This window comes from Malus sylvestris, chromosome 15 (assembly GCF_916048215.2).
Source record: "Malus sylvestris chromosome 15, drMalSylv7.2, whole genome shotgun sequence".
NCBI classification, from domain to species: Eukaryota; Viridiplantae; Streptophyta; class Magnoliopsida; order Rosales; family Rosaceae; genus Malus; species Malus sylvestris.
Genome location: NC_062274.1, coordinates 10,507,314 through 10,535,000, shown reverse-complemented (window position 1 = coordinate 10,535,000; position 27,687 = coordinate 10,507,314). Strand labels below are relative to the sequence as shown.

Below are 27,687 nucleotides of genomic sequence, written 5' to 3'. Positions count from 1 at the left end.
TTTCGTATAACATGCTTGAGAACTTGAAAGATCGTGTTAAGGTGAGGTTCCTATCTGTGTTCCCGGAACCTGGTTCGGAACACTTGCTTAAAGCTGCAACGGAAAGCTTTAAAAAGTCCAAGAAGATGTGCAGTAAAGACAACTTTATACGTGCTGAAGTGATACAGCCAGAAGACAATGCTGGTACAAACAGAAAACTACATTTGTGGACTGGGTTCCGGTTCTTTATTAGTTTTCTTTCGAAAGTACTGTTTAATTAAGAGCATGTTTAATATTTTTAAATTTTCTGACTGTTTTCGAGAACTTTCAAAGTATTGTATCACTGGAATGTTTTTTCAGTGCTGTCCTTCAAAAAAGACAATTTTAGAGATTAAATATAGTAGGACTTACTGATTGTTGGTGATATTTATTGAGTACTTTTATCGAGAACTTATAGGCAAGGAAGATGTTGCAGAACCCAACAATCTCGAGGATGATGAGAAAGATGACACTGAGGCTGATAATGTTGAAGAGGCATTAGATACGTATGATGGAATTGATGCGGTAATTGATTCTTTTCTCTTCAACAAATTATCTGTTAAATCACCGTCTTCTTTAATATTGGTTTCTGTACAGTTTTTTTTCTTTTCAATAAATTATCAAGATTCGAGCATGCCTCGTTTTTGCTGACTTATTTCATGTTCACTTGTTTGTAGGCTGAGGATGGTGAAATTTCTCTGCAGTCACATTCCTGTATCCTTACAGCGTAACTGTCCAGTTCCTGTAACTGTCCAGTTCAATTTTCTTTTTCTTTTTTGTGCATCTTTCATACATAAAGATTGATAATTTGGCATGATTTGAAACCAAAAAGTGATTCTTTCTGGGACTTATTTTTCCATACTTTGAAGCAATACTGCGAATTCTTGTGGATTGGCGGTTTTCAAATGTTTGAAGTCATGCAAATTCTTGTGGATTTCCTATATGTTGTTAGATATGAACATGGAAAACATCTCAAGAACCCATTTACAGGAACTTTTTGGTAGTTTTCCCTCTTCTGAAGCAGGGGGTGATAGAATACAACAAGATGTAGCAGCAACACATACAAGCGATGAAGAATACCAGATTTACGAGCAAGAGAGTGATGGCAACTTCTCTGATGAAAGTGATTGATAACATCTCCAAGGTTCCCTCCATCCTCCTGATCGCTTATTTAAACGCTCCTTCAAAGTATGACAGTGTATCTTCCATTTCAAACAGCTATTCAGATTTTGGATTTTTCTAAAGCCTCGACAATATTGTGTTTTAGTTGCGGCTGAGGGAGGGGCAGAAGACCATATAATCTAAAGCCAGGGGATGCCGTCGTTGCAGCTGCAAGTCTACAGTCCAATAGGTTTAAAGTCTCTTGGTGATGCTCTGACATTTCATACTTTGGCATACAATGCATGCAGATAGATGTAGGAGCACTTGAACTCAGCTGCAACTCTACAATCCTTGCACTCGTCACACTCACAGTAGTGCGACTGGTGACCGTGGTGTTGTATAAGGCGCAACCGTTGAGATTCTTTCAAGAAACTTTTTTGTTGATTTGATGTGATCCTAACTTGTACTTGGAGAGGAATATTATATAACAAATTTCATGATTTTCTTGTAACATTTGTAAATCCTGGTGTTACAAAGTGATCTTATGTTATTTAGTCGCACACATACAACTTTGCAAAACTGAAAAAAAAAAAAAAGAGTTGTCGCTTCACAATTTTTGTGAAAGGTGTGATTTTTCAGTTTTTCGCATTTTTTTTTTTTTTTTTTGCATATGCAGCTGCTATCTACATTCTTTGTTAATTTCTATTACTTGATCATTTTAAATTTATTCGATTTGATGGTCGAAAATTTATAAAAAAAATGTGAATTTGTGAAAAATAAAATGGAGTGGATAATATCGCTCCCTAATATCGCTCTAAATTATCATTTGTGAGTGGTCTTTCATTTATACAATATTAGTGGGACCAAAATAGCCATAAGACAGTTCTGTCGATGAGGACATCTTTGAAATATCTTCCATGAATTTCCGGTAGCTGATGATACATTGGTACGGCAAGAGTTGTGGTACAAGTTTGCAAAACTAATAAAAAACCGGTGAATTATTGTTCACAATTTTTGTGAAGATTGTTCGAGTTTCTACAAGATATTTTGGTTACACGATAAGGGAGAATTTTATAAATCATTTGAAAATGGTATATATCCATTTATCGAGTCCCATAAATATTTATTATTTAATCTTTTAACCATAAACCACAATAAAAATATATACTAACAAAATACAGCTCTTCCAATCACGGACTGAACAATTTGATTGTGGCCAAGGGTGGACTAAAATGCCTTTAATCTTTCCGGACCCTGCTAGGGACTAGCCCTATCCTTCACGGTGTGGGATACCTCAGGCTTCGGCCAAAAAAATGACAGAATGAGCAAAATTAATCAACTTCCAAGCTACTTCATTGATATTTGGTCGCTTCCATCTAATTTTATACAAACAGAAATAGAAGCGCTCTCTCCCCCTCACTCAACTCAAAATGTATGGACAGCATGAACAAGGGAAGGGGGTGCTTAATCCAGGTAGAAGAGAGTCACAATTTTGCGGAGATTTTTGGCCTCTTGACAAGTTTCCATGAGCAATCTACTGTCGTGAAACGCAAAGCATATAACTTGCTGTACATGTGAAATGATGTTCATGTTGCACAACCTGCAGTTTCACCATCAAACACATGAAACCAAGTTCATACTTAGATAAATGATACCTGCAACTGGTATAACATGATGGAAGCTACTCTAAACGTAAAAGTGGAACTGCTATCAACCTGCTCGCTTCTATCAGTGGTAGATGATCATTTTGAGGCTTTTCTATCACATTCTTGACCTGAAAATCCCAAGAAATTATCAATTACCATAACAACATTGCTTTTCCTTTTTCGCATGGCGGGAAACAAGGTTTAGTTACTAAACATATTATGGAAATAACAACTAGAAAGACACTTGGGACCCATTAAATTCTGTTCAAGTTTATATGTACCCAATCGCTCTGTAAATAATTAAGAGCTGCCGATTCAATTTCATTTTCTGAGGCATTCTACAGCAGATCTACTCTTGTAATGCCTACAGTAATAAATTGTAGGAACTGTAATCCTAAGTTCCTATCATAAGAATATTGAGAAATAGCACACCCAATTTCATCCTAATACACCAATATTTAACTGTCAAATTAAATACAAAATAAGAACCATTTGCTGGCGAGCTCTTCAAATTCATACATATCACCTCATTAAATGGTGATAGGCTATATACTAGATGCTTTCCTGGATGTTCCCTAACAAGGAAATGACTGTAATACAATCATACCTGAACAAATTTGAACGGATGAACATTTTGAGCAAGATGCACATGAATTATTAGAACTTCCTTGAGTAAAGGAAAAATGAAAAAGAGACATAGGCCTTGTATGAGTTTTTCGCCTTTGATATATAACCAAGAGGGATGCAGAGGGCAAGGCCGTAGTGCACTAGAACTACAAAAGCCCCTTCTATTGTGGTTTAAGAAACTACTGTACACAAATAGCATCAAGGATATCCAAAAAGGAAAAAGAGGAGCGAAAATCTAAACTCAGAGTCAACTATGAGACAATAAGCAATTGATAAATCTGAACATGTGAATACTATGAGAAAATCTAGTAAAGACCAAAATAGATGACGCGTAAAATTTAAGGAATGTCATTTTAAGAAATTCTTACTTTTGACAATAATTCCTGGCTCTCAGGTGGTTGCTTCTTCAAGCTCTGGGGCAAGATTACGGTAAGCAGCTCTGGTTTCTCTGCTCTTAAAGCACCCCTGATGACAGCTGCATTAGTGCCGGATGCCCCTGATGTATATATGTGATTTTTCTGCAAACACGAGGTAAAGGGACACACAAGTCAAGGTCACTGATCCCTTCAGATGCAACATAAACTGAAATGGCCCAGTATTGTTGAACATCTGATAGCTCCATACGTACTCATAAATGCAAGATAAAAAATCTAATTCAGTTACAGCTCTTACAGTGATCACCATCGCATAGCTGAGAATCTCAACAAGTTCTTGATGCATGAATCCCATATTCCGGGTCCCAAAGAAACCAATGGCTCTGGGCCCTTGTTGCTGAATGGCTAATAACTCCTGCAGATAACGTTGCATAATATAGGAAGACTGAGAGTGCTTTCAAGTTGCAATTAAGAAAACACTTAAAGACAAAGCATGCAAGACCTGCAAGAGATATAGGCTACCTAAAAGTCCTGCAAACATATGGTTTACAAATAAATTGAGTGACTGGAATTAGGTTTTTGCAAGTAATCCTCATGGAAACGATTATATTTACATGCATCGAGTCTACGAAATGGAAAGAAGCCAAACCGAAGAATAATCACGCACCTGGAGATAATCCACATCGTCCACAGGTCTATACTCTGAAACCATAACTGCCCCCGATCCTTCGACAACAGATTGAGCCTGGGTTGGGATTTGGGTACCTCCTTCTTCATCCGAACCAAACATACTCGCACCAGTCGCGCTCGCGTCTTCATTTGATCGACTACCTATGTCTTGATCTCTTCTCAAGTGTCCGCAAAGCCACTATACGAGTACAGAAAAACATACCCCTGGTAGTAAATCATTAGTGAAAACCAACTGCCCACAAAGAGTGGTAATTTGTAAGCATACAAGTTCAAGTCACACGCTTATACAGGAAATTAAACCGGTTTAAGGCAAATGGAAGTCGAAATTATAGAATTGCAGCAGCATCTTGAGATAACAGAGAGACTAACGCAAACAAGACCCCAACTTTGAAGAACAAATTCAATTACTTCATGAAGGAACAGAAGCATCTCATCCCAGAAAAATGAGCATAACGACTTGTAAGCCCAAATATACAATCTTTTTCATCACAAACAAAACCCAATTTCTCAGAATTAAGAAAAGCTGATGATTTGAATACGAACGTATAAATATGCGGAGGGAGAGGGAGAGAGAGATACCTTGGGTTTGGAGCGAGTGGATGTCTTGTTTCGAGCACATGTGTGGTTGTGAGATGAGAGGGAAGAAAGGTTGAAATTAGGGCTTGCAGAGTGAAAGGATTTGAAGGACTTGCAGGGGAAGTCTGAGGAGGAAGAAGAAGAAGAAGAATAGGGAGTAATGGTGGTGAGAGGCAGGAAGAGCCTCAAATGCAAGGGTGTTGTCATTCCTCGCTTTTCTTTCAGCTTCTGCTTTGGGGGGCAGCTGCTGCTTGCTTCTGCTTCTATCTCTCTGCGCTTTTCACAATCTCTCCTCATTTGATTATTTATATAACGCAGAAAATTAACAAATTGTAAAATGGAATAAGATTTTGTCAAAAAGGCTTCTCCTTTTCCAATTTTTATCTTTTCGTTCGCTTTTTGGCTTTTCCAACTTTTATTATACTCTCGTATATTTACCTTAATTTTATCTTTCCTTCTTCGCATATTTTGACCTACGCACAACTCAACGGAACCTATCTACAATGTCAATGAAACTACAAGTGCCACGTGTCTAATTTGATAACATGACAATACGTGATTAACTATTTTATCTTCACTTATTGAATAGGGTAAATAGATTATATTCTTCTATCTGTCCGATCGAATAACTTGAAGAAAACCAAAAGATAAAGATTAACCGGATGTGTGAGACGTAAAAAAAAAAGAATGTGTAAATAGCATCAACCATTCTTATAATTAGCATCCAGTGACATTCTCACTGTGTAGAACTTGTACTCGTAAAAATAAAAAATAAAAAAAATAGTTCATCGTCAATTCTCAATTGTTTCCGAGTACTCCAACGGGACAATATCTGAACAAATTCGCTCCAATAGCGACCAATGCAGCTTCATGTCTTGCAAGAATTTCATTGAACTCTGATATGAATCTACGATTTGATGTATGTGCTGTGAATTTCATAGGGATCTCTCGCGAAGGTAATATCTTTGAGCTGGAACAACAGAGCAGACAAACAGGGAAGGACCACATGACAAAAATATACAGCCACTTGCTTCTTCTTCAGCATCTGATCCAGCAACGACCTCATCTAGACCAACTAATTTGTGTAAACTAAACCCAATTGCTTAATAAATAAGTACTTATCCAAGATCCTCTCAGCTTTCCGTCTCGACTGCCCGTCACCTGCTGACTATCAAAGTATTATTTCAACTGGTAAATATAAAACAACACTATCATATTTATATGATATCGAAACAGAGTTGCAGTTGAATGTTCATAAAAGGGCACTACATCATATCATCCCACAACCAGAGTGACTATTATATGTCCCATCTCTTTTTAACCCGGAACATCAAAGCCGATGATCGAATGTCATCTTGCGGCACTTGGAGCATGAATTGAACTTTCATCTTCAACGGGGCTGTCTTTGCTTTCCCACCTTCATCTCCGACCTGAAACAAACAGGTTCATGTTTCCTATCATTTCTTCATGGGGGGTGACATCCACAAAGGTAAAAAGGGGTGTGTGCACTCAACGGTGAGGCACTTAATTCGCAAACCTAAGTGTTGAATCATTTTTAGCATGCGATCAACACTTCAAAGAAATCTTCATTGACATAAATTTTTCTTACAATTCAACTTATTATGGCATTATGTGTCATTAATAGTTTCCATGCATAGCCTAAGGGTTTCCTTCCAAACTCCCTTTTCAAGTGGAACAATGGAAGAAAAGTAAAAAAGGCCTTTAATTGTTGTCCTGAAATAAGCACTTACCCAAAGAGATGCCCAGCCAAGGCGCACCTCTGAGTCATAACCAGCTTTAAGTTTCAAGTCCTTGCCGTATGTGTGCTTGTATACCGCGCTCCAGTAGTTGGAATCAAAATTGTACCAGTAGCTGGAGATGAAATCACCAAAATCAGTATAAAACTCTTCGAACAGTCTGGAAATAGATGACTGGAGACAAAATGTGCAAATACATGACTGCCTGATGAACAACCTTAAACAAATAACAAGATACTCGCATGGTGAAATTACCTTGAAGTAATATTCAATGCAACTTAGCTATACGCGAAAATCACCCATTTTTCACTTCATTATTTCAAATGCTCGAGCAACACATTTAAAAAAAATCCAAGCTGTACCAATTTACTATTGGAGACTTTTAAGGAAAAATGTTGAAGACAAGATTTACATTACAATTTCATAAATGATGATACTAAGCAGATAACATAATACTTATTCCCATTTATATATCTGAATCAACAAACAAAACACAAAAAGAAACAAATCAATAAACTTTTAAGACTATCCTAAATGGAAAGAAAAAGTAAGATTTCTAACCTCAACTTGTCTGAAGGACTAAACTGACGCTTAAAAGCAAATGACAAAGCATTAGAAGGCAGAGAAAGGGTTGGGATAAAAGACATCTCCTCATCCTGTAATAAGTCCAAAGCTGTCAGAAAAGTTCACAGAGACGAAACGCCAATATGATGAAAAATGCATTCATCCAGCTATTAGGAGACGTTGAATACTTTTGCTTTTTCTTTATGGGGACCCAGCTCTCCCTCTTGTGCAATTGAAAAACACCAAATGTAGAAAACCAGAGTAATGAAATGCTTACCTTGTATGAATATCGCAACTTCAAATCTTCATCCGCATAATCAGCAGTACACAACCCATTCAAAATTTGGCTTTTTACAATTCCATTAATCGATAAAATTCTCTTCGCCTCCTCTTCTTCTTTCTCCTCCATAGAAACTTCACCCAGTGGGAACTTTAGGGTAGCTTTCGGCTGCAGCATCAGCGTAGTGATTAAGGTAATAAATAAAACTTACCATGATTTTGTTTAGGCATGTAAGGAGATGCATTTCATATAATATGGTGCCACGAGATTTTTTATTCTTTTTTCCCCAGTAAAAAATCAACAAGGGGAAAAATAAGGGACACTCTGGAGTGGAGAAGTGACAGGACTGATTTTGTTTAGGCATGTAAGGAGATGCATTTCATATAATATGGTGCCACGAGATCTTTTTATTCTTTTTTCCCCAGTAAAAAATCAACAAGGGGAAAAATAAGGGACACTCTGGAATGGAGAAGTAACAAGACACTTTTTTTTTTTTTTTTCCTTTTAAGAAGAACAGGAAACTAATACATTATTTAAAAACGACTATTTTTCTATTTGGTAAATTGTAATGCTGCAAGATGACATAAAAGGACAATTTTTTTTTTGGGAAAAGAAATAAAGCATTCAATAAAATGAGAGCAACACGGAACGTTATCAAGTATACACCAACTCAGAAATCCAACACCAACTTATAAATCCAAATGACGATTCTCAAAATATGCCATAGTGTCATAAATCAACAATCCAAGTCACGAATGCTGGTGTATCTTAAAACAGATCAATGTGCAAAAACAGAAACAAGTTTGAAACACTACTGACTCCGCGCAGCAGTAGGACTCCAAGGAAATGGTCTTGTTAGAGTTGTACTTAAATGGAATGACGGACGACAATTCAAAACTAGGGTGTCATAACATCATTATACCGCGGATATCATGTGTTTTACTTACCATACCAACATAAGGAACAGGAGAAGAGAGCTCAAGTGCATAGCCAGGGTCAGCAAGCTTCGCGACCACGGTTGCCTCTCCTTCTTGTGCCTAAGAACAATCATGACATTTAGACATGAGAGAAAAATGAGTCAACTTGTTCATGTCGATAAGCTTTGCGAAAACATAAATAGACACACGAAGATTGGATGGGGCATGGTTAATGAAAAGCTAAAGCCTAATTGCCTAAGATGGAATGCGGGATGATCTCAACAATTACATTACAAATTTACATTCGAAAGAAAGGGATTAAGGAGGTAACCTGGAGATGATGGGTAGCACGGAGATGCAATCTCCGGCCAACATCGACGGAGCCGTTGAGGAGGGTAGATTGATCTTCAAAGTTGTGGTGAACGGAGAGGTTCTTGGAGACAAATGTCAACTGCGGCGGAGAGAGTTCGCCCTTGTGGTTGTTGCTGAAGGAGAGCTTCAGCTTGGCGAAGCTGTCCAGCAGCTTGCAAGAGACCTTGTGGAAGAAGACGGAGGAGTCGCTGTCGAACTCGGAAGTGAGTCGAATCGAAGGCCTCTTGGGGAAGCTGAACACGACGGGACTCCTCGAAGCTGGGGCTGGAGGAGGCGGCGGCGGCGGCGGTGATCCATCTAGTGACAATGAAGGTGGAGGAGCAGGAGGAAGAGTTCCAGTTGCTGGGCCCTGGTAATTAGGGTTAGGATTGTTAGGAAGGATGGGTGTGATTGAGTCTGCCATTACTGATTCACTACTTTGAGTCCAAGCTCCCCTGAATCTCAAAGACAGAGAAAGAGCGAGAGAGAGTGGGCGCGTGCGCGACGACGGACGAAACTCGCGAGATTGTATCCTCCGGTCCTCCTCCGCTGCGTCTGTGTTTATCAAGTGTGTTTGTTGTGAGGTTGTTTTTAGGCGGAAATGTAGATGCCCGTTCACTTTCATTCCCCCTTGGTTTTTCTTTCTTTCTTAATTATTTTCACTTTCATATGTCCGTCAGAGTTCGAAGAAATAGATTCAATTTAAAGGTGTTTTCTTAATTGTTTTTAGGCGGACATTTTGTTTGTATTTTCCTTTTCGATACGTTAGACAATGATTTAGTCATAATTAAGCCCTCAAATGATGGTAAGTGATTACCGTCTATTTGTCACCCTTAGATAATTTTAAATTTCGAGATCTGAATAATAGATATACATAAATCTCAAAATTTAAATTCATATAAAAATAATAAATAAAGTGATGAGTACGATGAGCAAAAATGCACCCTCCTTGGAAGCCAAAGGCTCCCGCTTACAAATGAATAAAAACTAGTGCCACTAACAAGAAGGGAAGGCCAACCCATTTTCTCGCACTAAATTTTGAATCTTCATCCGTTTCACACAATGTGGTTTAAAATACCGCGTTATTGAATCACACGAGATAACACATTTGATTTGTGTAAAACAAAGATTTTGGGATGTAAAAACAAAATCTAAACCTAACCAATCACTGGTTATGACCAAATTTCTTGACTCGACTACATTTATGATTTATCCATCTATGTATTGGTATTCATGGTTTCCTGCATCAATAAAAACAAGGGAACTTTAACGAAAAGCACCCGGTACTGTTCACTTTAACGAAAAACCACATTTTTACACTAAAAAGTCAATCCTGGTACTATTCACTTTACCCTTTATTTTGTCCTTATTATTAAAACTCAAAGTTTTCAAGCCATTTTCATTAATTTTCCTTAAAAACAAAGGACGCAATCACATTTGCAAACACAAACAGAAAATGTTAGGACTTATTTTTGACTCGGCCTCAAGACAACAATATGGATTGACAGCCCTTAAAAAAACCTTCGCCATCAAACACCACACCACAAGACAGTGTTTCCCTTCCCACCACCCCCAACACGTACTTTGCAGCCACAGAGATACCAAAGAAAAAAACCCTATCAAATTCCCCCAGTCCTTAGGCAATATTAACAGTAGCTGGCTTTCCCCGACCCATTGCAAATCCCCTTGTGCCGTCAGGCATACGCGGCCCGGGAGGCTGCTTGGTTAGAACTGCCTGCTCCGTACTCCCAACTGAATTGTTAGGAGGATGCCCCGCATGATTTCCACGATTAATATTATGATGGTTCTGATGGTATTGACCTCGCCCACGCCCCTTGACACGGCCTTTATTACGCCCTTTTCTCTGCCCAACATCCTTGTCATTGCCATGCTCCTCTCCCTGGCAAAGAAAATTTACGCAAAAAATATTATATTGATACAAGCGTAAAATGATAATACAAACAAAGTGAATACGCCATAGTTGGGGCTTCTATAGTAAGGTGAATTCATGCTAGATGAAATGATTATCACACTTGAGTTGATATCATTAAAATCAATATCTACGATCAAAAAGCTTAGTGAAGAATGCGAATTAACTCTCAAATTTTTTCCCGCTCCCCAAGGAGCTTGTTGGCTGACATCAGTGAAAGGGGGTAACTATCATCCCTAATGTAACACTAACGTTCCAGTACCATACTTACGCTACCATGAACCATTTTGAGAAAAGTTCATCCAATAAGCATGTGTAAATGTTTATCAATTAAATGCAACGCTCAAAACAAAATACATACATATTTCAATGAGTTTGTTCTCTCTTCGTGTTCGTGTGGATGGACATTTGACTGTTGGGAAGAATCTACTAAGTGTTTCTCATTTGCCTGTTGTTCAGCTGTAGAAGCATCTTCTTCCTCTAACTGCACTTCCCCATCCTGCCCCTTCTTCCCCCACACTTGAACAGGTTTTGACTGCGAAAGGAACAAACAGAAACTACAATTTCAGGAACCAAAGTGATCTACCTAACAAAGAACCATATATAGTTTTGGGCATATACCGCTCGTCTAAGCATTAAACGGACTCTAAGGCCACTCCTCCAGTTTGCCTCATCATTAAGCTCTGCAACCTGTGCAATAGGAACACACATTTTTAACAAAAAAAACAGAAATGCAAATTTATTTTACGTAATGAACATGGCAAAAACCATATTCACGTCTAATCATTGTAAACACTTACAGCTTTCTCCGCTATCTCAGGGGATTCATATTCCACAAATGCATGTAACTACAAAAAATAGAGAGTCCAGATATGAGATATTTCCGTCCACCCTTAACTATATAGGAACTATAATTACTATTGTTAACTATTCAGTATATATACTATTTACTCGGTGTAGGGAACTGCAAATACCAGCACAAACCAAATCAAGTGTGCATGTGTTTGTATGCATACCTTGTTACTGAAAAGCATGCCATCTGCTTTTGCAGATCGGGATGCCGAGGAAGCACCACTATTGGAGGCTTGTGGCTGGCAGGTCCGGATTGTCTTCACACTGTCAAAGAACAACTCAACGTTATATAGACTCTGGGATCAATAAAACAAATCCTACTTGGAATTAAAGAACTTGAGTTAAAAAATAAAAATCTAGAACGAAATGTGATCTTGATACCTCCCGGCAGCAGAGAACACCTTCATGAGGTTTTGGTGGCAATGGTCCTCAGGCAAATTTTCAGCGACAACTATGCGAGACTACAGAAGATCAGATGCAAATCAGATGATAAGAGGAAACATGAGTTTAATTTTCATGAAATCTCAAGAATTATCAAGTTCAACAAGGATTTACAACGAGCCCTTAATAGAGAATTATAACACTAAAAAAAAAAATCTTTCGCCTGTTATTCTTAAAATACCATTTTTTAAAAAGACCGACTCACAAAATCCTTGGCATAAATCGAGGCACCAAACCAAAACATTTATCCTAACATGTAAACGGTACTGAATACAAGTAAAACCTACTTGCAATTCGTCCATATCTAACTGAGTCAGGGGATGCTGACGTCTAACTTTCTTTCCATCTTCATGAACTACCTGCAAAACATGACATCGTTAAAGATCAAAACAAAAGGACAAACGAAGAAACTGATACACGAGTGAGGCGGAATATGTTTTTACTTCTTAAAGAGAAGGATGAAGTGAACTCACCAGCTTTGAAGAGTTGCGCAATATGCTTGCAAGCTGGGAATTACTATTTACAAGGGCCTTAATCTTCTTGAAAGATGCAACAACAGAGATCGGCACTATATCAGGATGAATATTAAACAGTTAATAACGATAAAAAATTCAAACAATGGATATTGAATCGAACCCTAAAACGCATTTGGAAGCATATGAAATTGTCGAGTAAAGGAAAAGAAGAAGAGGTTACCATATCCTTCAGGATCTTTGTTTATGAACCTCATAAGATGATCAGTAGTAGCCAAGTTTAAATCGCTGAAATAATACTCCACCTGCAAAATGAAATGTTAGGCCAACCAAACCGATATCCAATCCAACATGTGGACTTACAACAATCAATGGGATTTGGAATTACTAACTATGAAGGGAGGGTTTATGAACAACGCTCAATCACAACTATATACTGTTAGTGTTGGAGGTATTCAAATATTAGGATCTGGAGACAGACAGACTAGGAATTATCAAGTAACCTGATTCAATATCTTGGAGGTGGCTTCATCGGAAAGCTTGTGAGTCTTGGAGGAGGAGGAGGAAGCATGATCCGCCTGAGATTGCTCGCCCAACTGCTGCTGATGATGCTGATGCTTCTGTTTCTGCTGCACGGCCAGTTCCTGGTCTCCAAATCCAGAGTAATGATACTGGTGGTGATGATGGTACTGGACCGGCAAGTGATGATGATGATGAACTGGGCCCGGCACCGTGTGAGGTGGAGGAGGAGGAGGAGGGACGACCTGGATCGGAACATGGAAGGGGCCCGAAGGCGGCGGCGCCGGCGGCGGAGGGTAAACGTGGACTTGACGCACAGCCGCAGGAGGCGCTGCCGGTGCGGATGCTGGCGCAGTGGGGGTGCGATTGGGGACGAACTCGGCGGCCTGGGCGTTGAGGCGACTGAAGGAAACGTTTCGGGATAGGGATGGATCTGATAGAGAATCGGACGACGGGGATTCACCCTGTGCCATTTGATTTGGATGAGTTGTCGCAATCTTGTTTAGTTTGGTTGGGTATCCGGTGGGAAGACTGACAGAGATTAGAGAGAGAAACTAAGCAAGCGCAGCCCTGCGAGGGGCGGAGACGACAGGGGAGAGGACTTCTCGGGTCTCAGGCTGCTGCCGATCCTCGCCTATTTATAACTTTATTATACTTTTAACTCTCATTCTTCATCTCGGAGTCGGATTGGTCCACGTGGATTTCTTGGGGAGTGTGGGGCCCCCCTCTTTTACTTCCCGTCTTCTTCTTCTACTTCCTGCCCTACAACCACGCGAGTGTACTACTACTTGAACGCGAACAATACTCCCCCTCCTCCTCGGTGTATTTGTCCTCATTAGACTTGGACGCGGACTGGGACTTGGGCATTCTTCTCTCGGCGTGACTTGGCTGGACCCTCACATGTACGGATGCACCGTACACCAAAATAATAGCGTTTTTAAGTGTGTTGTTTTTTTCTGTTCGTATATCACGATATTGTTGGTTTGAGACACTACAATGACTATCTATCTATTCCATGCAAATCTGGCTCGTTTTTTTTAAGGAAAAGTCCCCCCGCTCCATTGTTGTTGCGCCGAATTGAACTGTTACTGCACCCCATTGTTTTGGTTTTGTTAACCACATTCACATGTGAATACGGCAACAGCAGCAAGGAGCACACCGACCTTGGAACCCAAGACCAAGAGGTGTCACGTAAGGGCAATTCACCATCTGGTTGGAGGAGGGTCGGTTATTGTTCATTGAACCAGCCAATAAATGGATTTGAAGTCTTTCAACGGTTGGATTCAGTTCAATTTCTTACAAATCTAACCTATTTTCAACTGCCAAAATTGATCCGATAATCCCATTGTTGAAACTTTACTCCTATTGTTCATTCCATTCTGTATCACGAATCACGATTCCCGACTTCCAAAATAAGTAATCTTCGGAGAATTCATATTGGTATAACCAGCTAAGGTTCGGTACAACAACATCAAAACCGAAGATGATCTTAAAACGACCAAAGAAAGTAGAAGGGAGAAAGAAAAAAATCCTCGACTTCTTAGAGAGAGCAATGCATGGAATAAAAATACACAAGTTATCTTGACCTTCAAGGCTAGTACAAGCAACTCTTGCTTCCGTTAAACTGTTGTCACGACCAAACTTCATCTTCATTAACAAACTACTTGCACGGCGAGGCGGAGTCAATACACTAGCCGCTACTTATTTCTTCCTTTTAATTCAAACTTCTTCTTAATCGCACCCCAAAACGCAGGGATAGCAACTTCGTTGGGAACTTCCTTGAATGATGGGAGGTAATTTACATCGACAATGACATGGTCGCCGGTGCCTTCCTCAATCTGCACACACATGATAGGAAAAGAGGGTCAAAGGGTGGGACACAAAACATCCCAACCACACATCAACGTATGATTTCAGCTTTACTCACAACAACATCGAAGCCGAAGATGGTCAGCTCAAGATTTCTCATAAGCCAATTAGCTGCACTAGTAACCAACTCAAGATCAATAGTGGCCTTTGAGCTATTACCATCTCCAGAACTCAGGTTCCCTTTTGCAGTGGGTAAGGATTTTAAGCTGCAAAGGAAAGATCACCACGTCATGGGTCACCGAGTACATGTATCAACAAACTAAGACCAAAAGGAGAGGTAGAGGAGTAGAAGGGGAAGCAAACGTTCCACCTGTCAAAGACTAAAGGTTTGAGCTCCGTACTTCCAGATAATTTTTTCAAACCATCTGCATTTGGAGTAGAGCTCTTAACTGCATGATAAACTTTCTCACCCAACACGTAAAATTTGTAGAGCGTTGATGAATGATCCACATATTCCTGCAATTCCAATAATTTGCAAAGAAAAACCCTGTAAGCTAGCATGCATGAACACGTGTGACAAAACATACCTGAACTTTAGCACTTATTTTTTTTAATAGAAAAACATTGCATTAGGTTAGAACAAATGGACTCCTATACCAAACATATCGGGTAGAAGCTATACCAAATTCATCAAATGAAAATTAAATCTCTTTCACCTGTATAATTGCTGGAAGAGGAACAGTCAAATCCTTGAAATCTTCAACTCTAAAAACTATTGCCTGTAATGTAAGGGTTGAATTTTTAGTTTAAACAATACGACAAAGATGGTGAATTTGGATGAAGAACAAATAGCAATTTGATAAACACGTATGCTTCCCAAATCTCATTTCAATATTACTGCCTCAGCAATAGTTCAATTCAATTCATTTAGCAAATATTTAAAGACCTTTCAATGCAATCCAATATGACACGACAACAACAACAACAACAAAGCCTTTTCCCACTAAGTGGGGTCGGCTATATGAATCCTAGAACGTCATTGCGCTCGGTTTTGTGTCATGTCCTCCGTTAGATCCAAGTACTCTAAGTCTGTTCTTAGAGTCTCTTCCAAAGTTTTCCTAGGTCTTCCTCTACCCCTTCGGCCCTGAACCTCTGTCCCGTAGTCACATCTTCGAATCGGAGCGTCAGTAGGCCTTCTTTGCACATGTCCAAATCACCGGAACCGATTTTCTCTCATCTTTCCTTCAATTTCGGCTACTCCTACTTTACCTCGGATATCCTCATTCCCAATCTTATCCTTTCTCGTGTGCCCACACATCCCACGAAGCATCCTCATCCCCGCTACACCCATTTTGTGTACGTGTTGATGCTTCACCGCCTAACATTCTGTGCCATACAACATCGTTGGCCTTATTGCCGTCCTATAAAATTTTCCCTTGAGCTTCAGTGGCATACGACGGTCACACAACACTCCGGATGCACTCTTACACTTCATCCATCCAGCTTGTATTCTATGGTTGAGATCTCCATCTAATTCTCCGCTCTCTTGCAAGATAGATCCTAGGTAGCGAAAACGGTCGCTTTTTGTGATCTTCGCTAGATTGCTCCGGTCATTAGTGTGGATAAGTATATAAATGGATAGAGATAGGAAAGCAAACACAAGATGTACGTGATTCACCCAGATTGGCTACGTTCACGGAATAAAGGAGTTCTCATTAATTGTGAAGGGTTTACACAAGTACATAGGTTCAAGCTCTCCTTTAGTGAGTACAAGTGAATGATCTAGTACAAATGACATTAGGAAATATTGTGGGAGAATGATCTCGTAATCACGAAACTTCTAAGTATCGGAGTGTGGTATCGTCTTGACTTGCCTTATCTGTCTCATAGGTAGATGTGACATCTTCTCTGGAAGTACTCTTCCTCCATCCAGGGGTGGTATCTTTAACTGGTGGAGATGCACAAGGTCGTCGTACCCAGTGCACAAGGCTCCTGCTTTAGGCAGGGTCTGGGAGAGGTGAATGTCGGCTAGCCTTACCCCCATTTATGGAGAGGCTGCTCCCAAGGTAATGTATCAATTTCACTTGAAGCTTACTTGTAGTTTCAGGCTTGGTCAAGCGCGATACAAACCATGTAGTAGGAGTCCCCAAGTCGCCGAGCTAGGGGATCTGCTGAAAGATGTGACAGACAAGGTAAGCAATCAGAGCTCCGGCTGATTGTTCACATTCTCCTTATCTTGCAGGCAGCATGAAGGATAAAGAGAAGAAAAATGAGAAGAGATGATATGGGATACTTTTGCTTTTGAAGAAGTAACTTTCCACAGGCTTATTCTTGAACTGAGCTGGAGGGTTTTCTGGTTTCCTCCAGAGTATAAGGCCGACTGAAGAATTTGAGGGTCAAAACAAGTCCATCAAATCTAGAGTATGTTCGACCCTGCTGATATGGGATACTTTTGCTTTTGACAGAGTAATGGATGTATCGGCACGTGTGCTGTTACGTTTGTCTCCACATGCTTCCTTGTATCATTCTCACTTGCCCTATTTGTTCCTCAGGCAGATGCGGTATCTTCCCTGGGAGCATAAGATGTTGAAGATGAGTACTCGAGAGCAATACCAGGTAAGTAATCAGGTAAGGGGTTCCAGGCAGTCAGTTCCTGGCTAGAAGCTTGATTCCAAGTGCTGACTGATTGCTCTCTTTCTCCTTGTCTTGCAGGTAAGAACAAGGCCAAAGGAAAAGACAGGGAAAAAGCATGATATGGGATACTCTTGCTTTTAACCCTGATGATATGGGATATTCTTGCTCTAGTATAGCTTGTTTGCAGAGGTATTATCAGGGGGGAAGAAAGCTGAGTATTTCGAAAGGCTTCGTTGGGAGTGCCCTCTCAGATATGAGGAAGGGTTGAGCATTTTTGCAGGTCTGTCTGTCCGTTGGGGATGGAGGTCGACATATATAGGAGTCTCCCTAACAGCAAGTAGTAATGCTATTCCTTTACCCTGCTTGGTCATAGCACGGTAGTGGGAGCTGCCAGCTTCACATGTTTTAACTCTGTCAGAGCACTTTGAAAAAGTGGTCTGTGGTATCTGGAAAGCTGATGTTGCGTGTGAGGATTACAGACAAGCTTTATCCAAGGAGATCCGGCTCTTGAAGTTGGGAAAGTGGTGCCTCTTCGGTTTTCGAACAAGCAATCCTATCGAGGATCTGGCTCTCGAGATTCGGAGAATGATGCCTCTTCGATTTTTGAGAAAGCAATCATGCTGGGGGTCTAGCTCTCGAGATTCGGAGAGCGGTGTCTCTTCGAATTTTGAGAAAGTAATCATGTTGGGAGTCTGGCTCTCGAGATTCGGAAGGCGGTGCCTCTTCGATTTTGGAGCAAGCAATCTTGTTGGGAGTGTTTTCTCGAATGTGAGTAAAGGTTGGGCATGTTTGCTAGTCTACCTTGCCACGAAGCACAGAGGTTGACACACAGGGACTTTCCAATTATCCAGCAATGGTACTGTTCCTTTACCCTCTCTTCGATTTTTGAGAAAGTAGTCATGTTGGGAGTCTGGCTCTCGAGATTCAGAGGACGATGCCTCTTCGATTTTGGAGCAAGCAATCTTGTTAGGAGTTTTCTCGAATGTGAGTAAAGGTTGGCCATGTTTGCTAGTCTACCTTGCTACGAAGCACAGAGGTTGACACACAGGGACTTTCCAATTATCCAGCAGTGGTACTGTTCCTTTACCCTTGTGGGTAATAATATGGTAGCTAGACCTTCAAAATTTATGTGTCTAAACTTTGTTAGTACTGTTTCTTTGCTATTCTTTTACCCTTCTTGGTTAGAGCGATGTAGTAGGAGCTGCAAGCTTCACGTGCTCAACTTTGGCAGAGAACTTTGGCAAAGTTATCTGTGGTACCCATGAGCTATTGTTGCGTGTGGGAAGTGGGTGATTGAGCAGTAAGATTCATGTGCTTTCTACTTCACCAGAAGTCTTTGACAGAATGCCCATAATTTCCGCAAAGCTGAGTGTGCGTGTGATAGGTGCTGACAAGGCTGGAAAAGTAGGTGCCTCTTCGATTTCTGAGATCGGCCCTCGTGGTCTCTGAGCAGCCCAACTTTTGAGAAAGCGAGCGCCTCTTCGATTTCTGAGATTGGCCTTCGTGGTCTTCGAGCAGCCCAGCTTTTGAGAAAGCAAACGCCTCTTCGATTTCTGAGATCAACCCTCGTGGTCTCTGAGCAGCCCAGCTTTTGAGAAAGCAAACGCCTCTTCGATTTCTGAAGCTCCGTCGAGTGCAGATTTTTATAGGGGCTGGCATTAAGTTCTAAAGAACACTTGAAATCCACCAGTAGAAGCTCCATTCTTGCACTTCTAAGATCTTGATTTATCCGACCTCTTCTCTCTTCAACACCTTTGAAAATGTCTGGCCCCTCCGACCGTCGTTTTGACTTGAACCTTGTTGAAGAGGCAGCCCCGCCTTCTCCAGACAACATATGGCGCCCATCCTTCGTCTCCCCTACTGGTCCTCTTACCGTTGGGGATTCCGTAATGAAGAATGATATGACCGCTGCGGTGGTGGCCAGGAACCTTCTCACTCCCAAAGATAACAGACTACTTTCCAAACGGTCTGATGAGTTAGCTGTTAAGGATTCGTTGGCTCTCAGTGTTCAGTGTGCAGGTTCTGTGTCTAATATGGCCCAACGCCTATTTGCTCGAACCCGCCAAGTTGAATCATTGGCGGCTGAAGTGATGAGTCTCAAACAGGAGATTAGAGGGCTCAAGCATGAGAATAAACAGTTGCACCGGCTCGCTCATGACTATGCTACAAACATGAAGAGGAAGCTTGACCAGATGAAGGAGTCTGATGGTCAGGTTTTACTTGATCATCAGAGATTTGTGGGTTTGTTCCAAAGGCATTTATTGCCTTCATCTTCTGGGGCTGTACCGCGTAATGAAGCTCCAAATGATCAACCTCTGATGCCTCCTCCTTCTAGGGTTCTGTCCAGTACTGAGGCTCCGAATGATCCCCCTCCAGTGCCTTCTCTTTCTGGGGCTCTACCGACTGCTGAGACTTCTCCTAAGCAACCTTTGTGAAGGCTCCCTCTTGTTTGTTTATTTTGACTTATGTATATGTACATATTTGTAGCTTATCGGGAATATCAATAAATAAGCTTTCCTTCATTTCAACGTTTGTGTTAAATACACCAGATCATTCTTCGCTAAGTTCTTTGAATTTTCTTTTGTTGAAGCTTGTATGGAAGCTTTGTGAGTGGAGCATGTAGGTTGAGGTAGTGTTCCCTTAATTTCCCGAGTGAGGAAAACTTCTCGGTTGGAGACTTGGAAAATCCATGTCACTGAGTGGGATCGGCTATATGAATCTTAGAACGCCATTGTGCTCGGTCCTGTGTCATGTCCTTCGTTAGATTCAAGTACTCTAAGTCTTTTCTTAGAGTCTCTTCCAAAGTTTTCCTAGGTCTTCCTCTACCCCTTCGGCCCTGAACCTCTGTCCCATAGTCGCATCTTCTAATCGGAGCGTCAGTAGGCCTTCTTTGCACATGTCCAAACCACCGTAATCGATTTTCTCTGATCTTTCCTTCAATTTCGGCTACTCCTACTTTACCCCGGATATCCTCATTCCTAATCTTATCCTTTCTCGTGTGCCCACACATCCAACGAAGCATCCTCATCTCCGCTACACCCATTTTGTGTACGTGTTGATGCTTCACCGCCCAACATTCTGTGCCATACAGCATCGCCGGCCTTATTGCCGTCCTATAAAATTTTCCCTTGAGCTTCAGTGGCATACGGCGGTCACACAACACTCCGGATGCACTCTTCCACTTCATCCATCCAGCTTGTATTCTATGGTTGAGATCTCCATCTAATTCTCCGTTCTTTTGCAAGATAGATCCTAGGTAACGAAAACGGTCGCTCTTTGGTATTTCTTGATCTCCGATCCTCACCCCTAACTCGTTTTGGCCTCCATTTGCACTGAACTTGCACTCCATATATTCTGTCTTTGATCGGCTTAGACGAAGACCTTTAGATTCCAACACTTCTCTCCAAAGGTTAAGCTTTGCATTTACCCCTTCCTGAGTTTCATCTATCAACACTATATCGTCTGCGAAAAGCATACACCAAGGAATATCATCTTGAATATGTCCTGTTAACTCATCCATTACTAACGCAAAAAGGTAAGGACTTAAGGATGAGCCTTGATGTAATCCTACAGTTATGGGAAAGCTTTCGGTTTGTCCTTCATGAGTTCTTACGGCAGTCTTTGCTCCTTCATACATATCCTTTATAGCTTGGATATATGCTACTCGAACTCCTTTCTTCTCTAAAATCCTCCAAAGAATGTCTCTTGGGACCCTATCATACGCTTTTTCCAAATCTATAAAGACCATGTGTAAATCCTTTTTCCCATCTCTATATCTTTCCATCAATCTTCGTAAGAGATAGATTGCCTCCATGGTTGAGCGTCCTGGCATGAACCCGAATTGGTTGTCCGAAACCCGTGTCTCTTGCCTCAATCTATGCTCAATGACTCTCTCCCAGAGCTTCATTGTATGACTCATTAGCTTAATACCCCTATAGTTCATGCAATTTTGTATGTCGCCCTTATTCTTGTAGATAGGCACCAAAGTACTCGTTCGCCACTCATTTGGCATCTTCTTCGTTTTCAAAATCCTATTGAAAAGGTCAGTGAGCCATGTTATACCTGTCTCTCCCAAAACTTTCCACACTTCGATTGGTATATCGTCTGGGCCTATTGCTTTTCTATGCTTCATCTTCTTCAAAGCTACAACCACTTCTTCCTTCCGGATTCGACGATAAAAAGAGTAGTTTCTACACTCTTCTGAGTTACTCAACTCCCCTAAAGAAGCACTCCTTTCATGTCCTTCATTGAAAAGATTATGAAAATAACCTTTCCATCTGTCTTTAACTGCGTTCTCTGTAGCAAGAACATTTCCATCCTCATCCTTGATGCACCTCACTTGGTTTAGGTCCCTTGTCTTCTTTTCCCTTGCTCTAGCTAGTTTATAGATATCCAACTGTCCTTCTTTGGTATCTAGTCGTTTATACATATCGTCGTAAGCTGCTAACTTAGCTTCTCTCACAGCTTTCTTCGCCTCTTGCTTCGCTTTTCTATACCTTTCACCATTTTCATCGGTCCTATCCTTGTATAAGGCTTTACAACATTCCTTCTTAGCCTTCACCTTTGTTTGTACCTCCTCATTCCACCACCAAGATTCCTTTTGGTGTGGGGCAAAGCCCTTGGACTCTCCTAATACCTCTTTTGCTACTTTTCGGATACAACTAGCCATGGAATCCCACATTTGGCTAGCTTCCCCCTCTCTATCCCATACACACTGGGTGATTACTTTCTCTTTGAAAATGGCTTGTTTTTCTTCTTTTAGATTCCACCATCTAGTCCTTGGGCACTTCCAAGTCTTGTTCTTTTGTCTCACTCTTTTGATATGTACATCCATCACCAACAAGCGATGTTGATTAGCCACGCTCTCTCCTGGTATAACTTTGCAATCCTTACAAGTTATACGATCCCCTTTCCTCATTAGAAGAAAATCTATTTGTGTTTTTGACGACCCACTCTTGTAGGTGATCACATGTTCTTCTCTCTTCTTAAAGAAGGTGTTGGCTAAGAAGAGATCATATGCCATTGCAAAATCCAAGATAGCTTCCCCATCCTCGTTTCTCTCCCCAAAACCATGGCCACCATGAAAACCTCCATAGTTGCCTGTCTCTCTGCCCACGTGTCCATTTAAATCTCCTCCTATAAATAACTTCTCCGTCTGAGCAATTCCTTGCACCAAGTCTCCAAGATCTTCCCAAAATTTCTCCTTCGAACTCGTATCCAACCCTACTTGAGGTGCGTACGCACTAATCACATTGATAAGTTCTTGTCCTATTACAATCTTGATTGCCATGATTCTATCTCCTACCCTCTTGACATCTACAACATCTTGTACCAAGGTCTTGTCCACGATGATGCCAACACCGTTTCTCGTTCTATTTGTGCCCGAATACCAAAGTTTAAACCCTGAGTTTTCTAGATCCTTTGCCTTACTACCAACCCACTTAGTTTCTTGTAGGCACATAATATTTATCCTTCTCCTCACCATAACTTCCACTACTTCCATAGATTTTCCCGTTAAGGTTCCTATATTCCACGTTCCTAAACGCATTTTGCTCTCTTGAACTCTACCCTTCTGTCCTAGCTTCTTCACCCTCCCCCATCTAATAGGATCAAAGTACTTCTTTTGTGTGTCCCGGGTAAAGTTGATAGGAGCATATGCTCCCAAACAACTTTGAGTGGAGTCGTTCGAAAAGAAGTTTCTATGGCCCCCTTGCTCATTTAACACTGCATCCGGGTGCCGATGGAGATACAGCGACCCTTGCTCACTTATCACTGTGCTCGGGCCACACAGCGCGCCACTTACGGGTGACGCCCTAGCTTTAGCACGATTTTGTTCTGGATTCATTTTCATAAGGATTCGACGTGATCATGGAGTGACTACAATCCCTTTCTTTTACTAATAAATAAAGCATTACCATGCTATGAGCATCGGCCACACCACAAGCAACTTGAGGTTTTACTATACTTGGAAGAGCTAACTTGGCTTCAGATAGGCTTTGAACCAAATCAGACTGGTTAAAATCATCAACCTGCGCATGTATAAATAAAAATGATATTTAAAATAAACCATTCTTGTTGTTATATACACAAAAAGCTCAATCATGTCCTTAAGATAGCCAGTGACTTAGTAGACTACGCTTACAGGATAAATCCATGATTATTTATGCCGAAAATTGCTAAAATGTTTACTGAGAAAGTATCTGCAACTTAAATATCAAGAGATTTCTTTTAACTTGTGAAAACATTGTGAAAGCAGAAAATGCACATGCACACACGCACACCTTAAGAAAATTAGGCCCCCTAATTGCGCAGCAACCGGCGGTTTTGAGATCCTCCAACCCAAGTAGAATCTGTTGAATTTTCAATCGATCTACTACAGGATAAATGGAGCTAAGTGGGTCAATCACACAGAGGTCTAGGTGATGTTCCATATATCTGTGTAAGAAACAAAAGGATATTAAAAACAACCCAAATGGACATTACTACGTTATATAGTGCTCTTTTGCATACTCCAATTCCGGGACACACTTGCTTTGGTGCGTGGTATCAAAATGGTTAATTGATTACAAAGTACAAGAAATCAGGACTGTATGAATATGAAGAAGAAAGTCTAAAACTAACATTAGAGGGAGGGATACATTTACGGGAAGAGTATAAACTACAAACTTATGCATTTACATTTACTGATGTATACCATGTCACAAAAGTAGGCACGAGTATAAACACCACAAAGTGGAAATTCATCTCAAATGCTATGCATACAATGGAATAGGAGAAAAGTACTACATGTTAATGTCTTAACGCGATTCACATTAGCTCTTCTATGGAAATAGGGATGCCAGATACTGTTAAGATGCTTATTTCTTCTGGTAGTGAGCCAACTACTCTCTATGGAGGAAAAAATCAGACTGAAAAACTTAACAAGTTACCTTTGCAATTCCTGCATTCCCCTGCTGTATGTTATGCTGGTAGAAGATGGTAAAGATCCATCCAAATTAATGGATATAATTTCATCAGTTGCTTTATGGAGAACTACATCAACTTCTTGTAATTGAGGAGCTAGAGGGAGATCAAATGTGATGGGAACGAACATCAACCCATCTTGAGTAGGATACATAGGGAATGCACCCCTCTGAAAAAAATCAAGATGACTTGTAAGCTTCAAATACAATCATGTATACGTCTGATTGATTCATAAATACACACAATCACTTAGAATGCCAACCCCAGAAAATCAGATCAACCTGATAAATTTCTTCAACTCAAAATTACTAGAATTTCCAGTTAAATAATTACAGCCATTCAATCTATCATGGTAATTTTACAAGTGCAAAAAGTCAAGGGAATAGTGACTCAAAGCCTTTCAGAAAGCACAATCATATTTGCACGATACCAAGTATCAATGTTTTCTTCCTTTTGTCTTTTCAATATGTTCTTCTCTCCTAGCACTGATTACCTTCAATTTTATAGAAAGCTCACCTTAGCGAAATCCTCTTCACGAGACGGCTTCATAATATAACCAACTGTCACAACGCTGTTTCCAAATGCCTGTTTTCCATGTGAAGCATAAGATTCAACGTTACAAGAAATATAGAAGAAAAGTCTAATACATAAAAACAAATAGCCAAAGGCAGTAGGAATAGTAGTATATGGACAGCAGTTCCTCTTAAAAACCTTTCTATTTATTTGGCAAATAGTCAAAGGCAACTCGCGTAGTTTGTTAATATACACCATGCTTGAACTCTCACATGTGGATGCGGTGCTGCCTTCAACATCTGAAACCAAGATAATTTGCAGTTGAGCCAACAACAGGACGTCATTGACTCACAAAGCATTGTTGGGGAAAACATGAAAGTGCGATACTCACTGAGAAGCGTGATAAGCCAACCGCATTTGCTTAGTTTAGGAAACATGTATTCCTTGTTGTTGGATACTATATACAAAATCCGGCCTCCGGTATTAGGCCAAGCTAGCATAACCTCGCGTATAGCATCGTCTATAGAGGATGCGGATTCATCTAAGAGGAAGCAATGGATGGAATATTGCGCCGCAATTTCTTTGAGAATACTAATCTATATATGACAAGATACAAGATTGAATATTGTCAGAGCTCAGACAGATAGTGTGATCATTCTTTCTTTTATTTCCTTGTTTAATTTAGATCGAAGAAGAAGGTGTAAGTGTAAGTAACAACAAAGGATGTGGAGGAAAATGAGAAGCTTTACCTTATGAGCTTCAAGACCTGCTCCATAAGAAATTCCCTGCATTCAAAGATAAGCCAAAAAAGAGAATAAAAAAGATTAATTAACAATAATTTCGTTATTTTGGTAGGGAAAGTTGTAAGATAAGAATGACAGGCTGAATTACATTGGGCAGAAGAATAAATGGAAATGAAAAATTAAGCAGATGGACAAAATTGGAACCAAAAGAGCGGAAGGGAAAGTAGTAGTAGACTAGTAGGAGTAGGAGTACCGACCGTAGGAACGTTGGAATGGCGGAGCTTATGAAGCAGAAAGTGGGCGTCTGGTTGCAAGTTGACATTGGAACCTCCAAAAAGTACACACTCGTCCAATATCACTCCTCCTACACCGCCACCGCCAACACCCGCCATCTCTCTGTCCAAGACTCTAATAGTAAATTAGTGACGGAAGGAAGAAACAACCATCACCCATAAATGAAGGCGATGGCGATGAGAAGAAAGGGAGATTCGACCATTGATGACATCCTTCTCACCAGGAATCGAACTTGTGGCTGGAGAGTCCAGACAAGCGACTTCTTTTTTTACAGGTACAAGAGCCCTGCTTCATATGACACTTCGTGGCACCACTGATCTTGAAAATTGGTATCCGGATTTCACAACCTCTAAATCCAACTGAATCAGATGTAAAACAAATTCGAATATAATTTTCTAAATTCAGATTAAAAAGAATCTAGCGAAATTTCTAATCGTTGAATTGGATTAGACAAAATCCAGAAAAAAATTTCTAAAGCCCAATTATATTAAATCACAAATTTGAAGCAGATTTTGACATGCAATAGGTGAATAATGTAGGAATCGTTTCGACTAACCTTGATGGCGGGCGTCGGAGGAATCGTCCAATTACCGTCGGAAAGCTTGAATCCGAACAAAGCTCCTAGGGTATAAGGAGATGCATGTTGATAGAATTTTCTTACTGCAAAGAATTCAAACAGAGGAAAGTAAAAGCTGCTTGGGGAACCTTACCAAAGTGAAAGGGCAGAAGTTTCCAGACGATATAGAGGGGTTAAGAGCATAGATGGTGAAAGCAATCTGTTTGATTTTTTTTCTCCTTGAATCATTGTTTAGCTGCTCAACTTTTTTCTAACTATCAACATTGATCAGTGGGGGTTGTATCTCAAAAATGATAATTTCGGAAATACAAGTTTAGGATGTGAGGACCATTTGGTAGTTAAATTCGGCGGTATAAAGTGAGGTGTGATATTCACACGTCCTTTTTACTTCTCATATATTTTTTTTAATTTTTAATCGTCGAATCGAATGAATTGAAAAAGATCAATAAATATAAATCAATAAAAGGTATGTGAGAAGTAAAAAGAAATGTGTGCATAGCACACCCTTATAAAGTATTGCGTTTGGCTGAGATGCCCACGAGATGACATCTTATATGTGCATCATATATCATACTCAAACACCATGGGGTAAATGTAAAAATTATCTTTTGAAGGCAGAAATTCAATTTAGCATTATCTGATCATCAGATCAGAACGTGGCTTTGTGAAACAATGTCATTATTATCTTCTTTGCGAACCGAGGCGAAGAGACACCTATGAAGTTTAATTCATCCACCTGTAACATTACATTTTGAACAAGGTGAAACTTTCGAAACGTCAATTTCATGTTTTCTTCGTCAAAAATAATCTTTCTTAACAAACGTGTTTGTAGTTTCAATGGTTAGGTTTTTGTTCTATAATGGAGAGTAACAGTGGTTTAGAAAGTTGAATAAGATAATAATTTTTGATATACATATTAAAAGTAATTTGGGATGTATTTAACAATTTTTTTATTTTTTTTAAATCTTATAAGGTTGACATTGTCATTGCATATTAGGATATATAAGTTATTTAATATTAAATTTTAAATTTCTTGCG

The 27,687-nt window shown here is 40.2% G+C and overlaps 5 protein-coding genes across 15 annotated transcripts in view; 1 reads left to right on the top strand and 4 right to left on the bottom strand.

Annotated features, from left to right (window-relative positions):
• LOC126604050 (uncharacterized) overlaps window positions 1-1,640 on the top strand; it is a 5,886-nt gene extending 4,246 nt beyond the window's left edge. For 2 of the 5 annotated variants that reach the window (XM_050271120.1, XM_050271118.1), the window contains exons 12-15: window positions 1-183; window positions 437-543; window positions 696-732; window positions 971-1,640. The exon at window positions 1-183 is cut by the window's left edge and continues 16 nt beyond it. In XM_050271120.1, the coding sequence (XP_050127077.1) occupies window positions 1-183; window positions 437-543; window positions 696-732; window positions 971-1,149 (506 nt within the window). In that variant the 3' untranslated portion in view covers window positions 1,150-1,640. The remainder of the gene's footprint in view (window positions 184-436; window positions 544-695; window positions 733-970) is intronic. The other 3 variants (XR_007616473.1, XM_050271119.1, XM_050271121.1) reach the window with 3 other exon arrangements.
• An 810-nt stretch (window positions 1,641-2,450) lies between these two features.
• LOC126604054 (uncharacterized) lies at window positions 2,451-5,344 on the bottom strand. Its single transcript, XM_050271126.1, has 6 exons — window positions 5,036-5,344; window positions 4,434-4,634; window positions 4,065-4,181; window positions 3,761-3,910; window positions 2,835-2,893; window positions 2,451-2,719 (listed from the first exon to the last, which is right to left on the bottom strand). Exons 1-6 carry the CDS (start codon window positions 5,327-5,329, stop codon window positions 2,584-2,586), a joined length of 957 nt encoding a protein of 318 aa, XP_050127083.1. The 5' UTR covers window positions 5,330-5,344; the 3' UTR covers window positions 2,451-2,583.
• A 362-nt stretch (window positions 5,345-5,706) lies between these two features.
• Window positions 5,707-10,477, bottom strand: LOC126604053 (outer envelope pore protein 37, chloroplastic-like). 3 transcript variants are annotated; one of them, XM_050271125.1, is made up of 8 exons: window positions 10,329-10,477; window positions 8,882-10,165; window positions 8,581-8,670; window positions 7,631-7,801; window positions 7,351-7,445; window positions 6,784-6,904; window positions 6,302-6,462; window positions 5,707-6,200 (listed from the first exon to the last, which is right to left on the bottom strand). In XM_050271125.1, the coding sequence occupies exons 2-7, from the start codon at window positions 9,524-9,526 to the stop codon at window positions 6,331-6,333; spliced, it is 1,254 nt and encodes a 417-aa protein (XP_050127082.1). In that variant the 5' UTR covers window positions 9,527-10,165; window positions 10,329-10,477; the 3' UTR covers window positions 5,707-6,200; window positions 6,302-6,330. The 3 variants fall into 3 exon arrangements, with proteins under 3 accessions (XP_050127082.1, XP_050127081.1, XP_050127080.1); XM_050271124.1 differs by having other exon boundaries at window positions 5,707-6,193; XM_050271123.1 differs by having other exon boundaries at window positions 5,707-6,462.
• On the bottom strand, window positions 10,287-13,746 carry LOC126604052 (la-related protein 6B-like). Its single transcript, XM_050271122.1, has 10 exons — window positions 13,101-13,746; window positions 12,821-12,902; window positions 12,598-12,692; window positions 12,412-12,483; window positions 12,065-12,144; window positions 11,848-11,947; window positions 11,632-11,679; window positions 11,453-11,521; window positions 11,193-11,366; window positions 10,287-10,801 (listed from the first exon to the last, which is right to left on the bottom strand). Exons 1-10 carry the CDS (start codon window positions 13,587-13,589, stop codon window positions 10,538-10,540), a joined length of 1,473 nt encoding a protein of 490 aa, XP_050127079.1. The 5' UTR covers window positions 13,590-13,746; the 3' UTR covers window positions 10,287-10,537.
• A 775-nt stretch (window positions 13,747-14,521) lies between these two features.
• On the bottom strand, window positions 14,522-26,950 carry LOC126604047 (inositol 1,3,4-trisphosphate 5/6-kinase 4). 5 transcript variants are annotated; one of them, XM_050271106.1, is made up of 15 exons: window positions 26,783-26,950; window positions 26,629-26,693; window positions 26,293-26,431; window positions 26,036-26,174; window positions 25,785-25,820; window positions 25,427-25,631; window positions 25,234-25,334; window positions 25,039-25,107; window positions 24,489-24,691; window positions 23,841-23,994; window positions 23,475-23,588; window positions 15,642-15,704; window positions 15,296-15,441; window positions 15,044-15,191; window positions 14,522-14,954 (listed from the first exon to the last, which is right to left on the bottom strand). In XM_050271106.1, the coding sequence occupies exons 4-15, from the start codon at window positions 26,168-26,170 to the stop codon at window positions 14,814-14,816; spliced, it is 1,515 nt and encodes a 504-aa protein (XP_050127063.1). In that variant the 5' UTR covers window positions 26,171-26,174; window positions 26,293-26,431; window positions 26,629-26,693; window positions 26,783-26,950; the 3' UTR covers window positions 14,522-14,813. The 5 variants fall into 5 exon arrangements, with proteins under 5 accessions (XP_050127063.1, XP_050127065.1, XP_050127062.1 ...); XM_050271108.1 differs by lacking the exon at window positions 26,293-26,431; XM_050271105.1 differs by having other exon boundaries at window positions 26,629-26,948.
• Between the last annotated feature and the right edge of the window lie 737 nt (window positions 26,951-27,687).